Source organism: Rhipicephalus microplus, chromosome 4 (assembly GCF_043290135.1).
Source record: "Rhipicephalus microplus isolate Deutch F79 chromosome 4, USDA_Rmic, whole genome shotgun sequence".
NCBI classification, from domain to species: domain Eukaryota; kingdom Metazoa; phylum Arthropoda; class Arachnida; order Ixodida; family Ixodidae; genus Rhipicephalus; species Rhipicephalus microplus.
In genome coordinates this window covers 34167321-34183851 of record NC_134703.1, presented here as the reverse complement: position 1 = coordinate 34183851, position 16531 = coordinate 34167321, and the positions used below count along the sequence as shown (strand labels likewise).

At 42.3% G+C, this 16531-nt stretch overlaps 1 protein-coding gene across 4 annotated transcripts in view; it reads left to right on the top strand.

The window, feature by feature from the left end:
• YME1L (ATP-dependent zinc metalloprotease YME1L) overlaps window positions 1-16531 on the top strand; it is a 50130-nt gene that overhangs the window by 1126 nt on the left and 32473 nt on the right. For 3 of the 4 annotated variants that reach the window (XM_037422725.2, XM_075892511.1, XM_075892509.1), the window contains exons 2-9: window positions 735-869; window positions 1898-2063; window positions 4706-4801; window positions 5926-6050; window positions 11844-11942; window positions 12006-12147; window positions 13943-14028; window positions 16040-16130. In XM_037422725.2, coding sequence (XP_037278622.2) covers window positions 735-869; window positions 1898-2063; window positions 4706-4801; window positions 5926-6050; window positions 11844-11942; window positions 12006-12147; window positions 13943-14028; window positions 16040-16130 — 940 coding nt within the window. The remainder of the gene's footprint in view (window positions 1-734; window positions 870-1897; window positions 2064-4705; window positions 4802-5925; window positions 6051-11843; window positions 11943-12005; window positions 12148-13942; window positions 14029-16039; window positions 16131-16531) is intronic. The other variant, XM_075892510.1, reaches the window with a different exon arrangement.

The following is a 16531-nucleotide window of genomic DNA, read 5'->3' as shown; positions in this document are numbered from 1 at the left end:
CATGGCGAGGTTGGGCAGGACTTTGCAAATACCTGTAATGTATCGTTGACATGCATTGGCATGCATGTTGATGTTTGAAGCTATTCCTATCTGGTCAATGCACACAACTTTTTCTTGTCCACCATGCTCTCATTAAATGTTGGAAGTTGCCTAATTCAAGCAAAGCATCTGTTTAGTTAGGTTTCTGGTATTCCTAATTAGAGCAGTATAGCCAGAAAGAACTGAACAGAAAGAACACATTATGCTGCTTAAGTATTCATTTTGGGAACATATTTAGTTGCACATTATTAGCAACAGCTGAACACATACAGCTCTTCAACACTAATTCTTAACTCCATTCTTTTATCACTTTGCTCACGGGTGTCACTTTTGCACCTTTGCTCATTTTGTGTACGCATAACGTGTGGTGGGGCTGAATGCAACGGTTGCAGCTGTCAACATGTTATCAAACATGACATCGTACATCGTTTATTGGCACGCCCTTTACTCCCAGTCTTGCATATCAATGTCCTACATAAGAAGTATGCTATCCTCCTCTGGAGGGAAGCGGCTCAGTTAACCAGTGTACGAAATGGGTGAAAATGAGGCCGCATCGCGGTATGTGCAAAACATGCATGTCAGCGTTGCAATAGGTCATCAGTGTTCTGTGGCACACTACAAATTACTAGCTAATGGCTTTTTCCAACTATAAAAACCTTGCTCTTGAAAAGACAAATAAGTACTGCTTTGTTCAGGTGCTGTTCCCCCTGAGCCATGTCGCATCGTTGGTTGCAAACAAAAGCACAGGCCGTGCCAACGACAAAGTTTGCCAGCGACATGGGAGGCAAGCCCGTGAGAGCAATGTGTTGTGTCCCGAAAGCTTTTGCAATGTGAGTAATCTTTGAACTAAGATGGATCACTGTGTTGCTCTTGCACACCTTGCACTATAAAGGATTGCCTGTCTCAATGTTACTGTTGTATGCAGCTTGTTAGCATGTTTATATAAACCAGCCAGGAAAACGATTTTTTGATGAGTAGAAATATTGTTGTGCTTGTGTGGGCACTTTGCATGTGTAGTGATAACTGTATTAGCAAAGCCGGTCAACACTGTTTAAATAGGTTAGAAATTTATAATATAGTGATAATGTGTTGCGTTGTTTTTGCACTAAGGCATTACTCTATGAAATACCATTAACCTGGTCTCTAGCCTTGCTGTAAAAAAAAAAGAAAGACAAGCAGCATGGAGCTACACAATGAAAACTCCTAAATGTTCTGGATGCTGTCACATACTGTCATATTGTAAAGTTCCACAATGGCTACATTTAAATCTAATCAGAGGTGTGTGGAAGCCCTCTGGGCCAATCAGAGGTGACCAACGTGGCAGAACTCTGTAGTGTCCAGAATAGAACCCCTCGGAGCATCGCTGTTCCAAAATAGTCTCACCATTTTCTAGCAACCGCGTATGGTAGAAAGTTGCTGCCAGTGAGATGATGCAACCAGTTTCAGTCCCCCACCGAATAGTGGTGTGATGGTTAAATGTGGTGCTGCATTTGGAGTAAATACCCTTAGGAAGTTAACAACAGCTGATGTCATCACACAGACATTCCGATCCTCATGGCTTGGATGAGGTGTACACATGCATGTTTATGAGATAAAGGGTGGGATTGTGTGAGCTTCAGCTCAGCCAAAAGTTAGTGCAAGAGATTCCACAGCATTTTTTCTGAAACTCATAGCATGGCGGCACTGTCCATACGTGGTGGTACAATTGGAAGACGGTGCGAATGTGGCCTGGTAACGATATCGCATTCCTCTCTTAAAGAGGATGGTCAAGCATACTGCAACTTCTGCTTTTATAACTTTTTCAAATTGATTCAGCCTTGTGACTTTGTGCATATGTATGTATTTCTTTCTTTCTTAGGTACTTTCCTGGCTTTCCAAGTCCAGTTTGCAGGACCTTGCAAGACTTTCATTGACAGAAGCACAGTTCAGGCATCTAGCCATCTCAAGTATTGAAACTGTGCAACACAGGCCTTCCTGGCATGTTTCATGGTGTTCCGCCAACACATTTTTTGAAAACAAAAATGGCAAGTCCTTTAATCATCATGTGCTGTCCATTGTAGCAACCTGTCTGCCTACGATATGATTTTAAGTATGTGGCCACATCTGACACGGTGAGGTGTGCTGAAGAGTGCCGTGACTTTGCACGTGCCTTTGCCTCAACAGCCAAAATGGCCAGATGTTGATGGTGACTCTACTCCAGCGCCACCTTCCCTTCTGGAGAGCAGCAGCTCTCCTTTCCTAGCACTGCGCCAGTTCTCTCCTCAAGGTATCCTCCCAAGTATGAAGGTCCCTATCGAGTTGTCGTACACCCATTGCCCGTCAACTATTTGACTGAACCCGTTGAACCATCTATGGACATGCACCATCATGGACGCGATGTGTCAATATGTAGCGTCACAAGTCATGCTATGAAACACTCCTAGTGACAAGCTGCTGGGTCTCTAGACAAGTGCCCATTTTCTGTTCCAGGGGATAATTGTAGCAAAGAGTAACGAATGTTGTAGTGGGTCACCCTCTCTAGTGACATCTAGTGGGCTTCTCTCTACCACACATTGCTCATGGACGTCGCTCACTCTTTAGGTCCATGATTTGAACCACTAACTTTTTCGTTACCATGCCCATTCAAATTGATCATCGGTGATTGACGTTTTGGATCGTCAATTTCGGCATGTTGAGTTTGTGTCTCGTGTACCCAGAACTTTCTAGTACTTAGTCCAGCCACTCAACTTTAGCCCGTTTTCGCAACATGGAGATTTTTGACAGGCTCTTGCACGAACCAACGTTTGTGTGTTGTTGAGAAAATGCACTTGGCTGGCAAACATGACAGAAGTACGTTCCCCTTGTGGTTATGCTACAGTACCATCATTGTTCTGTAATCAAAAGGACCTTTGCAGGTCAAATATCAAACTAAGGTGTCGGCTTCATGATCTAACAGTGTTGAACAGCAATAATTGCCAGAATTTATGCCAGCTATTCAATAGAGAGCTTTCGATGGGACTTGGGGAAAATTTATTCTACAAAAAAATATTTCCGAAGGTCTGCTGCCAGTATAATGTGTGGAGGTGGCCTTTTCAGTCAGTTTCTGCAGTCCTGGTTTCGCTTGTATAATTTTATCAGACACAAGGCCACACCTAGTGTCACTATATTTGCCCGTATGGTGTCGTCGACAGGCTCACATGGGTGGGCACCAGTGCTGCAAAAAACGCGCCGCTGGAAACGGTCTTGCAACCGCGGCTGAATTGAATAAGGACGAGCTTAGAGTCTAACGATGGCAGCACCTCAACTTCAAGTTTTACGGCGACGATGTTTTGCATTAGCCTGAAACATATCCAGCCGTTCTTAGGTTTCTTTCGTTTACAGCCTCAAATTGTCTCCTCCGTCGCAAGTGCGTAGCTGCTGACCTCTGTGCACAATTTTGTAGCTACTTTGGTTACATGCGAGGTCCTCACGTTGCTGGGGCGCGATGTGCAGATGTCGGCTACAGAGCTTCTCCTCACGACAAGAAGGCCAACGGAGCGCATCTTAGCCCTGACTACAGAGTTACGCGAAATATTTTAGAACTTCGGGCTATATTGTTTTTTTTTTAAATACGATGTGTTGAAATGCAAAGAAATATGCTTTGATTCATTTACTGAAAATACAACCTATGTGAAGTGAGGTGGCTCACGAAAACATTGTTCTCGCGAAAATCCAAGCAATGCTTCACCGCATAGCCCGAGCAATCAAGCAGCACCTCGGTTCCGATTTTCTTTGCCTATGTGAACAGAAACATTTTGTACATTTTTTTTCACTGTTCATGGGTCACTTACTTCAAAATGTATAGTATGAATTTTCTTTGTTCTGAATACCCTTGCTTTTATAGTATTTTTTATTGCACTGTTTACCAGCTGGCAACCAAAAATTACAGTATTTTTTTTTTCATTCCAAGATATTTTTCTTCCTCCCCAACGTATATGTTTTGGAAAGAGTATTGCAAAGTTTGGTGTGCTGAAATGCATGCTGGAGTACTTTTCAAACTGGCAGAAACTATTTACCTGAGACAAATGAGAAATAACCATTTTCGCACGATAACGGAAAAGTCAAAGGGGTACTCACACGAAATTTTTCACTTATCGTATTTTTGCGTCTAATGATAGGCCAACCCTTCGAGAGTGTAGGAAATGCATCGGTACACGTGAGTGAACTTTGGAGAATTAATTACAGCATGCTTTCAAGAGGTAGTTTTGGTTCGTACTCTACCGTGACGTCACGTCACTGTATGAGCAGCGCCACCAGGGGGTAGTATTGCCTTGTGATTCAATGCATGCTATGTAAGACTAACAGAATGTCTGGGGGAGAAGTGGTGGTGTAAAGTGTGAAGCATACATGAAAAAGGGAACGAAGACCTTAGACTTTGTTTATGCTAGGATGCTTGGGTGCACTACTGATGATATTCCCATGCCAGCCATGGAAGTGCGAGTGCTACTATGCCAGTCTAGCATATTGTCCACCAAATTTATGCAGCCGTGACATTTAGTCACTTCACCCCTGCTTGTGAGGTCGAAATCAGCAGAGCATACTGGTGACAACGGCAGCTGGGAATATGGTGCCTCAGGCATCAGTACAATAACATTAAGCAGATGATTCTTAAACCACAGGGATTTTCTCCTGCCTCCCCTCTTTGTAGGGTTCACCAAGGAGCATCTGAGGAGGAGTGCACTGCCTTGTCTGTTCTTGGGGACTTGTTCATATAGACTTGCATCACCGCTGTTAACAAGGCCATGTAAGTGCTCACTGCATTGAAGTGCAACATTTAGAAAGATTTTACATTGTTTATCCATCACCCTGACAGCTCTGATATCCATTGCCTCTGCCTTATAAATGCAGAAAACCTGATGCCGAGGTTTCTGAGGCGCAGGGTGCATCAGTGTTAAAGGAGACGTGTCCTCACATTCCTCCAGCTGACTTTAATCATCCGCACACAAAAAAAGAGAACGAAAAAAAAAGTCAAAACACTAAGATGCATGCAGGCTCAAGTCTTCTAACGAACATAAAAACTTCTGGCTTATCCACGTTATAAACAAAAAACTGTGTGTGAACAAACTATGTCGATTGCACTTTCAAATGTGCTATCATAACTGAAGCGTAGGACAACTTATCTTGGAACTACACTTCACTGGTTAGTAAGCCTGTCAAAAGTTGACTGACATGCATAGAACCATGTCTAGAATCTAGTAGGTTTCAGCAATTTCTATGGTTAGCCTGTCATAGTGCTGAAAAAAAAAAAATAACTGAAGGGCCTTTCGATTCAGGTAGCAGCCATGTTGATGGAAATGTAAGCCTGATACTCAAGCACTGACAAGTTTGCCCCATGTAGGCAACTGCATCTGCAGGAAAAAGGAATATGCTAGACAATGTTGCAAACACACAGAACAAAGGGAATACTCAAAATGAAGCTTTCTTCTGCTGTCCATTATTACGTGAACATGTATGCTGGCCGGAACATAAGAGTTAAGATTATTATTGGTGCTGAAAATCGCATCCATTTTGTAATGCTGGGACACCTTTTTTTAAATCACTGGGACAGGCCATAGATATACGGTATTGGTGTTGATTTCTTCCTCTCCACCACCTTGTCGTTCAGCTCGCCATGTGATAGTTCTGCACAGCCAAGCTATATCTCTGCATACTTGTACGAAACGTTGGATAATATTCTCAGAGCTGAAATGCCTTGTCATACTACAGTGCATGATGGCAGCACATTGAAACAAGGTGGCACTAGTCAGTAGCCTTTTCCTCTATGCGATATGACACAATTTATAGAGTGGTGCCGTGTGTATTTCAGTGTTTTTATATCTGTATGGAAAACAGATCGGCTGAATGTGGCCTTTTTCATTTGCGTTGCAGTGCACACAGCTTACCAAATTCGAGGGTTCAAGACGAAGAGTAGGCAAGCAGGTCATTCAGCCCTTGTGATGAAGGCTCCCGACTTCAATGAGCGTTTTCTGGCCCTCAGAACGAGAAAAGACAAGGTGAGCCTGGCCTACAGTAGCTGGGCATCAGTGTTGTCATCCTTGGCCTTTGCACCGTAGATCCAGTCCCTGTGATTGACATCGGAAGGGGCTGTTGTGCTCATCACGGGACACTGCACATTTTGTTCAGTTACTTGTGCATTTGTACGCCACCTAATTCTGAGTACCAGTTTAATCACTGACGTCTAAATAAGCTACTGACAATCATTTGGAACAGTGTATGTCATTTTCACTTCTCTAAAAGAATAACCAAAATGTGCGCCAGTTGTTTTTTTCTTCGCCACCCCTACTCCTCGGTTTTACGAATCTCCCGAATTTCAAGGTCGCAAGCTTGGCAAATCTATATTTGAATACACAGAGTCTGTCAAATGATTTGACAGCCGCAGCAAATGGTAATATGGACTTTATCATTGTTTTCTCAGTGGGGTGGTTTAAAATACTACTTTCATTGAAATAGCAGTAGTCATGTTCACAGTGCATGATTTAGGTTCAGTGGTTTATACATATTTTGTTTCTAAATGTAAGCCTTCTATTTTATACTGCTCTAAATTTGGTATTTTACGATGAAGAACACATGTTTTTTTCCCATAACCTGCTCCAAATTTGGATTTTAGTGCTCCAAAAGTAACATTTTGCTGCTCCAAAAGTTGCTCCAAATCGTATTTTGGCTGTTGCACCCCTGCTCTAGTATTAAATTTATTATAATTAACTTTCTAAACATGACAGTATTTATCAAAGCAGGAAAATTAGACGATGCTTTACAGAAAAGTGACAGACAGCCGACAATACCTGGATTACATTTGTCACCACCCGTGACACTGCAAAAACGTATTTTCGTCAGACAAGCGAGGCGTGTAAGAATCTGTAGTGACAACGGTGAATATGTCCACCACTTAAGTAACTTAGGGGAAGCATTCGTTGAAAGAAATTACCTACAAGACACTGTAAACAAGGTCTACAACAAAGAATCTAAACTAGATAAGAAAACAATGTTACCTAAAGAAAACCCCTGTAGCCCAACCCAACCAGCTGCCCGCATTTATGACCAAATAGTCGAAACCTGCAATAACAAAACCCCGCGAGTACGAAATCCCCGCGGCAACGAAATATTTCCGGGTTCCCGGGGAACGATCCTAGAAGCCCATGTATTACGTATATCGCGGCACCGAAATGTTTTTGGACAGCGATCCCGCATTAATGAATTTTCTACCATGGTGCGGGCCTTATTTTACCCTCCTGCCAAAGGTTAACTGTCAAAAATATGCTAGTATGCGTGTTATGCGCACTAAAAATTTGTAAACGTCTGCTTTTGCCGCGCTAGCGTGGGTACCGCCATTTTTGTTTACTTAAGGGAGGACGCGGCTTTGTGATCACGAAAAATGGCGAAAAAATCGATTTTTTGAAAATCAAGTTCTCAGTTTTATTTATTTATTTATTTATTTATTTACAAGTACTGCTGTCCCATACCTGGGACATTGCAGGAGCGGGTACAGAAAAATCAACGAAAGCACAGAAACAAACAATAGTGCGCACAAATTTATGTGACTAACACATAAAATTTTTCCCGAACTCTACAGTGTTCAGTCTACGCAATGCACCATCAAGCTTGTTCCAAATTTCCACCACACGCGGAAAAAAAGAGAATTTGAAACAATCCAAACGAGACCTGAAGGGTACAAGGTTCAAAGCGTCTGTACTACGTGTTGTACGCGCTGGTATATCAGCGAAAGATAAGGGCGCGTGAACGCGGGTCATTTTGTGTATAATCTTGTGCAACAAGATAATACTCTCACGTGTACGGCGGTGTTTCAGTGAATGAAGTGACAACAAATGAGCATGTGAAGACGGGGAGAAGTGCCGATCATAACGGTTAAAAACGAACCGTATAGCCTTATTCTGCACAAATTCTAACCTGTTTTTATCTTGCTCAAGATGAGGCGACCAAACCACAGAGGCGTACTCGAGCATCGGTCTCACTAGTGTCTTGTAGGCAGTTAACTTACAATCTTTTGTCGAGTTTTTCAATCTTCGCTTTAAGTAACCAAGTTTCCTTAGAGCTTGACAAGTTATCTGATCAACATGTTTGCCCCATTTAAGGTCATGTGTAAAGGTGATGCCTAGGTATTTGAATTCACTCACATGTGCTAGGGTGGACCCATTGTAGTTATAACTGAAACTGAGAGGCTGTTTTTTATTTGAGAAAGTCATAGCTACAGTTTTCTTGTAATTTATGGGCATTTGCCACGTTGAGCTCCAATCACAGAATAACGAGAATACGTTGTTGAGGACTGACTGGTCTTGAAAGGTAGTAATGCAATTATACAGTACACAATCATCGGCATACAGACGTATGTTTACAGGGGTTCCAGAGTTTCTGGAACCCTTTTTTTTTATCCGATTCCAAAATATCTACACTGAAAACCACGCACAAGTGCTTCGGAAAATTCATTTCACCCACCTAGGTAGCGAAACTTCTTCTGGAAATCGCGAGAAAACAGCGATTTTCAAAAAATTATGGCTTCGCGATGGCGGGGCCGGGAGCTGGCTTCTTGGGCTCATCGGAAAGAGCATTTCTCGGTGTTTAACTTTCCCGCCTCAGCTGGCTCCCCCCTTTAAAAACAAGCGCACAAAAAGCAAATGTTTGAAGGTCATTTCGAGGCCCTTGATTGGCTGTGGCCGCCATGTTGCCTCAGCTCGCCTCGCCATTGGCCCGATGCTCGCTCCGGGAGATCGTCGTCTGCTGCTTGTGCGTCGCGAGAACATGGCTCTAGAAAATTGCTACTTCGTGACGTGTTCACGACTCGATGATCACTTAAGATATAATTATGCTTTAGTTAGGAGCAGTAGGCGGATGCGCGATGAAGTCACTACGAGCGGGGCGCGTCATCGGAGTCGTCTTTAGCCCTCACTCCGTCGACAGCGAGACTGCGGGCAGGAACGACGCGCTAGCGCACTCGTGACGACGTGCTTCATCGCAAGCAACGAAGCTGTAAGTGGCGGCACGGTCAGATTACTACGAGTGGGAGCCCGGTCTACGAGCGCGTCGCGTCATCGGAGTCGGCCTTAGCCCTAACTTCACTGACAGCGAGACTGCGGGCAGGAACGACGCGCTAGCACATACAAAACAACCCGCGGGTTGTTTTGGATGCGCAGGGACACCCTTCGCTCCTTCGGTGCACGTGACGACGATGTAGCAATGGGCCACTTTTTCCATTGCGAAGGCAGAGCTTTGAAGTTGTTGCATGGCAAGGGTCGGCAAAGTAAGTTGACCGACTTCTGGCAATAAATTTTCGTTCTGCTGGCCGTATCACTGTTTTTATGTCTCATACTCGCGGCAAGGGAATTCTTGCGAAAACGAAATTTTTCGGTTTCCCCGGCGATTTCGTTATTGCGGGTTTAGACTGTACTCAAATGCGCTCCCAAACATAAATATTATCGTTCATAAGTATTATCCAATACTGGCAAGCAACGAGCACCTTAGAAACATTTCCAAAAGCACCAAAGGTCATATATTGCTGCATTAAGAACATTAACAACATGTTAGTGTATGTAGAAGTACACTCTCATTCTACTGCCCAAGTAACACCTTGCCCCTATCCAAGATGCAAGACTTGCAAACACCTTCAAGATGACATGACAGTTAAAAGCACGGAGAGTGATTATATCCATGATATGAGATCAAGTTTCACCTGCACTTTTGAAAACATTATCTACATGATCGAATGTTCATATTGTCGCAAACGTACATTGACGAAACAGGACAGCCTGTCAATGTTAAACGGTCATCAAGCAGACACGGCAAAGAAATTACGAAAAGCAGTGGCAGAGCATGTTGATGTAGCAGGACACGACTTCGAAGATCTCAAACTCCTCATACTTGAGTCCGGTCTGCAAGAGGAAGAAAATATATACAGAGTCGTACCTTATTCACAAGTTCAATTTGGTATAGTACATACACAGTGAAAACCACTTTGAGTTAAGCTCTTCATCTGGGAATTTTAAACCTGCCATTGTTAACTTCTGATCAGGACTTGGCGACACGTGTACATTTTCACCTCCCCACTGCTTCCTTATTTTCTTCTTCCTTATCTTCATTCACGGGGTACCTGTTCCTTTTTCACTCATACTATTTGTCACCTCTCTCACACCCGTGTAACCAATGTTGTGCCTCCCCTTCCTTTGTTAGCATGAAGGAGAGGGTATGAAGCGTAGACACGCTAGCGCTAAAGAAATCAGTTCTGTTCTAGCCTTGATGAAGACAAGTTTGCTTGTCGAAACGTCGTCTCGACACAACTCCTGTTTACGGATTTTTCATCTTAACCATATAACTGCTACCGCAATAAAAGACAAGGACCAGTGCAGAGGAAGAAGCGAAGTTGGCCTTAATGGGGGACGAGGGTCTTAAAAAGACTTTTCATTGATTATTCTACTGTCATGAAAATTTCCATGCATGTGTATCATTGGATGGAAATTTCAAATCTGCAGACAGATTTCAAACATCTCATTTAGAAAGGAAGTAATCACAAATTTCCAAATTATAGTTAGGCAATTTTTGATGGGTTGTTATGGTAACTTGCAATAAAAAAAGTTACTTTTCAAGACTATATGTTTTCTCTAAAAGGTTCATTCCATAGAATAAACCAAACTAGATGTCAGAACGGTTATTTCTTTGATCAGAAATAATTTTTAAACTTGGAAGGCAGAAATGAGCTTCCAGTAATTAGCTGGTATTTGTCTTATAAAACAATTCTATCAATGTTGAGAGAAAAAGAAAAGCTTTAGCCTGTAGTTCAAGTGCTGCGGAAAAGAATGGTACCAAGTTTGTTTAGATATCTTCACTGAGACTTGCTCAAAACTTCCGTAAGGCACATTTATTTCACGAAAATAACTATGTCAAGAAAATCATGTTTTCAGTTTTAAAAACATTTGTGATTTCATGTATTAAGCTTTTAAGAAAGATAAATGGTATTTTGCCATAATATAAAATTTTTCCAAAACATACTTTCAACTCTAAATACCTCAAATTGCAATTATTGAAAGTCGGCGCTTTTTTCAATTTCGTGCTATTTTAAGACCCACGCCCCCCTTAAGACACCTGTCATTCACAGAAACCGCATGTGCCATGCTTCGCTTCTCACCACTCCTTCATGCATAAACTTGATTAATGGCTGCTCTCCGGAATTTGGCATCTGGATTTTGCATTTCGACTGGGTTTTCGCCTTTAGACATTACAGCATCATTTCTTGTATGGACATTGATGAGAAAATTCATTGAAAATTTAGGCATGTTCTGCTTCAAGTTTTTTTCTGCTCCAAACCTGCTCCAAAACACAGTTCCACCTGCTGCAAATCTGCTCTGAAAATTGCTCCATATCCTAAACTGGCTGGATTACCTCAGTATTTGGATTTTATTTGTATACACAGTATATTTATTCTGTACTTTTGCATTATGTGTGTCTTGGCATGCATTTTTATGACCCCACATTTTATAGAAATCTTGACGGGTTTTTCGCTGCATTGTTTATTTAATTAGGATGCACCTTCTGTTTGAAATTAATGAATTTAGCATGTATTACATCATTAACTTGTGCTTATATATAAATTGCTATAACTCTCCCCCCTCATGCAATGTTTCAGAAACTGGAACCTGCGAAGGTATATGCACAAATAAGTAATTAGGGTGGAGAAACGGACAGTCTTAAGGATGTCTAAATAATCAGGGAGCTGAAACTTTGAGAACGTGCATGTATGGTATCCCTTGCAGTGTCATAGATGAATCGGGTTTTGTTTGCAGGACAGACAGAAAGCTCAATCTGAAACGGAACAAAGTGAACGTCTCAAGACGCTTCTGTCCAACGAAAACCTGACCCAGGAGGAACAGCAGAGACTCAGGGTAAGGCACTCGTTGAAGTCATCCTCACGCACGCAGATGCTCTGAGCAGAGGCCCATTTGCAGGTTGCTTTTGCTGAGGGCTACATGGCGTGTGACCCAAAGGGCCGCACCAGCACCAAGCTCAGGGTGTTCAACATCTTTCGTGATCTGTTGGGCATCATCCTGATCCTGGCGATCCTTTTTTCCTTCATGGGTGAGCTCTCTGGTACCAGGAAAACATTCATTTTTTACTTTTTGCAGACAGGCTAGCTTTGTTGAGCTTTGTGCTACAGCTATTAGTGAAAAAAGGCCATGGCAGTGACGTGTGCCGATCTGGCACATTCTTTTGCTCCCCAGAAACTTGTGTCGCTTTTGAGCTTGCATCAGAATGCAGCATGTTGGTGCAGTATTGGCAGCAAGGTTAGGCCACAGGTGGCAGTACCGTCAGTGCTCTGGTGTGTATGGACGATGAGCGGCACGCATCCAAATGTACACGATAGTGCTTTCCCTTGAGCAGTCTTTCAGTGAGTATATCAAATTGACTGCAGCTTATTGATTGTAGATATGCTTTTCATTGCCACACAAAGGCCACTTAATATTCCTATTTTATATCTGAGAAGTGGAATATGCCAATGAACAGTGTGATGGCCATTATTGACAGATTGTAATATGGTGCGACACAAATTCACTGCTATAAATGTGCGTGGCATAGATTTTTGTTTTTGTTTATCTTTAAGTGGTGTTTGCAGATACTAGTTAATGTTCTGTGCTATCACAATGTTTTTAAAATCGACACTTTGCTAGACAGTGTCTCCTTAACATTACATTCATGCCTCAATATTAAAAACTTTTCTTGCTTAGGACATCGCCAGGTGCATTTTGTAATGTGCTTAAACTACAGAGTGGCGCACATGTTTCAACGAGATTTTGGCAAAGGGACGGTGGGACAATCATGCAAGTGGGTGGGATGACACACGCAATCACTTATCTTATTACAGTGCATATACAGCATAGCAAGGCCATTTGCTTCTGCACATTGTGACAGGCACACACTTAATAATAAGCATTTCAGACCGTGCTAACAATGGAGCAAACTGCCCTTTGAGCATGTGCAGTACGTGTGTGAAGATGCAAACACGCCAAGGCTAGCAGGCAACACAAAAAGTCATCCGCACTCATAGTTCAGCTGATAGCTACCAGGCAGTGAATCCTCTCGATGTCGTGGCCAGTAAGAGAAAGTCACACCGTACATCTGTGAGAGGGATAAATCTACAGAAATGAAAACATGTATGGACATTCTTAGAAAAGGTATTTTACTTGTAAATTGATTGAAAATTAAGCTTATTTGCTTGTTACTACCCCTTACTCCTCACAGAAATGTACGGTACGTGATTTCATATTTCATGTGCAGTGCAAACAGGAATGGCCCTGGGCTATGTAGTGATCATAGCTACCACTTGCTATGTGGACACATTTTGCCATTGGACACATTGAAAACATTGGCATCAGGCTCTGTGTCAGGTCATCGTATTGAAGATGTACCTGAAAGATTTTGTTGTTAAATTGATTTCCCTGGCTAGCATTCAAGGACAGTAGCAGCACAGAAACAGCAGTACTACTTAACCTGGCAGCTCCTTTTCCTGCAGCAAAATGAAGCGTTCCTACATTTGACACAGATTCATTTTGACGTCAGATACCATGCTGCCAGTGCAGACTCATTGGCATCATTTATAATGATTTTTAAACAAGCCAACCAATTCACCATTTCCATTAGCAGTGCTTTAAAAGAAATAAAAATTGTACAGTTCACAGAGAACACAGTTTTGTACCAGTCATAAAAGTGCACTTAAAAACTATAACTTCAATACTGTACAGCATCAGTGAGGTTCCTGATAAATGTTCCATCAATTGTTCTGCTTATCCTCAAAGTATGGTGAGCTTGATACTAAAATGGGTAGCAGTCTGATAATTGTACACACACTGCAGCGTCCATTTGTTGTTTCTTGCCTTCCATTTTTTAGGGGGTCCTTTCAGAAGAGTTCTGATTGGCACAACAAATGAAGTGATGCCTGAGGACATTGATGTCACTTTTGATGATGTCAAAGGAGTGAGTCATTTACACCCAAGGCTTATTTTTGCTCACATCAGTGGATTGTGTCATTGGTTGCTTTTATTTTCATAGTAACGAAGCTCGTTCTCCTGCTTTGCTGAGAAGCTATCACGGTCTTACCGGGAGTGTGCCAACGTCTGACATCCCAGAGGCACTCTACTGCGTTGAAGCTCTTAGGAATAATAAGACGAATGTGTCCCACTTCTATTCGTAAAGCTCTCCTTGCCAGTCAGCGCCATGCTCTGCTGCCATCTAACGCAAAACTTTTGTGAGCCTAACTAAAAAAATATATTTCATGTGCTCATGATGCATGGCAGCAGTATTATGTTGTGTTAAGTTGAGATTTTTTTCTGTTTTGTAGATTAACTTGGGAATTAGTATTCTCCCATTGCATGGAAGAAAACTAAAGTTTAAGATACATAGCAAGTGTTGGCTTTTTTGAGAGGGACGATTCTAGCTTGCAAGTATCGTTGTCATTTAGGAATTGGTGCTGTATATCGGCAAATAATGGTGTTGAATCATGCCTAAAGAAAAAATGCAACACTTTCTTGCCGAGTCTAACCAGAGACCAGGCGTGCGTAGATCTCTTTCCGTGCTTCATGTGCATCATTGCATCTCAAGGGAGTGCCTTATTGTAGAGAAAGCCCTGTAGTAATTTTTTTAGATCTCAAGATCAGTAGCAATGAGACCAAAAGCTGTGACCATTACATACTTCCTAAAATCGGGGGGCCATCGGAACGGAGTGACTAGATCAATTTATGAGAGCAGTCTGGAAGAGAGAAAAAAAAGCAAGAATATATTCTTGCCTAAAAGAGAAATGTAGATACCTCAAACCTGGATGAAGTGAATGAATATTACGCAGTTACACAGTTTGTACTCTTCCTCCGTACAAAGAATCTTGTCATTCCGTCCAGGAAACCTGTTGACACATGATGCACCTTCTTGTCCAAGTGACTTTGAACTGATTGTCTCTCTCTCGTCCAATTTCAAGCTCATCACACTACATTAGCATGCAACTTTAGAAGTCGACGACAATTTGCATATCAAAATTGTGGAGCAATGGGCATGCAGTTTAGAATGGTGTCGTAACTCTGGATGGTTGGCGACTCTTTTGCCCGCAAAGATGGCCATCCACATTTTGAACCAGGATAATTCGCATCAGCTGTATGCATTTGTCTCTCATCGGAATGAATCATGAAACTGTTTATGGGGTTCTACCGTGCCGGAAAAATGATTGTATGCTTACACTTGTCACGGTATGTAGTGGTTACGATGCTCGGCAACCAGTTCACAAGGCACAGGTTTAACTCCAGTCGTGGTCGTAACATTTAGATGGAGGCGAAGCGGACCGTCTGCTAAAGGTGCATGTTAAAGAATACCTGGTGCCCCGCCGCGGTGGTCTAGTGGCTAAGGTACTCGGCTGCTGACCCGCAGGTCGCGGGTTCGATTCCCGGCTGCGGCGGCTGCATTTCCGATGGAGGCGGAAATGTTGTAGGCCCGTGTACTCAGATTTGGGTGCACGTTAAAGAACCCCAGGTGGTCAAAATTTCCGGAGCCCTCCACTACGGCGTCTCTCATAATCAAATGGTGGTTTTGGGACGTTAAACCCCACAAATCAATCAAAGAATACCTGGTGGTTGAAATTTTTCAGGCTCTCCACCATGGCATCCTTCATAATCATATTGTGGTCTTCCCATCAATTATATATTTTTAGCGAGTAACTACCCCTGTATGCATAGGGAAATGCATGCAAGTTTTTTATTTTGCAAGTCCAGACATAATGATAGTCAATTATAATGGTTGAACTTTCTGATTTTGTCAGTATTTTTATAAGTGAATTGCTTTGAACATGTGATAACTTGCGTAAACCGGTATCATTAAAAGGAAATCTGACTGCACTGCCGTAAACACCCAATCATTATCAGTGAGTCGAAGCTCTTCTTGGATCGTTAGTCTTGGAACACGCTGGAACCTTACGTCCTGCATTTCATTTTCTCCTTATTCATAGGTTGATGAAGCCAAGCAAGAATTGCAAGAAATAGTTGAGTTTCTTAAAAACCCAGAAAAGTTCTCTTCTCTTGGAGGAAAGCTGCCAAAGGGTATGCTTGCTCTTGATGTTGTACCATGATGCAGCATTCACTAAGGCTGACAACTGGCTTTGGCTGTTGCTGGTTTCAGCTGGCTTGAGCTTGAATGCCCCTTTGACATGTTATGAGTCACAACAAATGTTGGTTTTGGCACCTTAGTTGTCTGCCGCTTTCACAGTCTGTAACCACTATTGTGTGAAATTAAAAAAAAAATAACATGAAACTAGAAAAAAAGTAATCTATTATCTGAAGTGATTTGAACCTGGGCTCCAATCTACGTATGTTGAAAATTTTATTGAATTTAGTAAACATTAAGAAATAGCCGGATTTCCCCTTTAATTTAGGTAAAATACCAGCACAGCAACTGCGAAGGAGGCTTGTGCAATGTGAGCATCAGCATTCATTTCTATAGA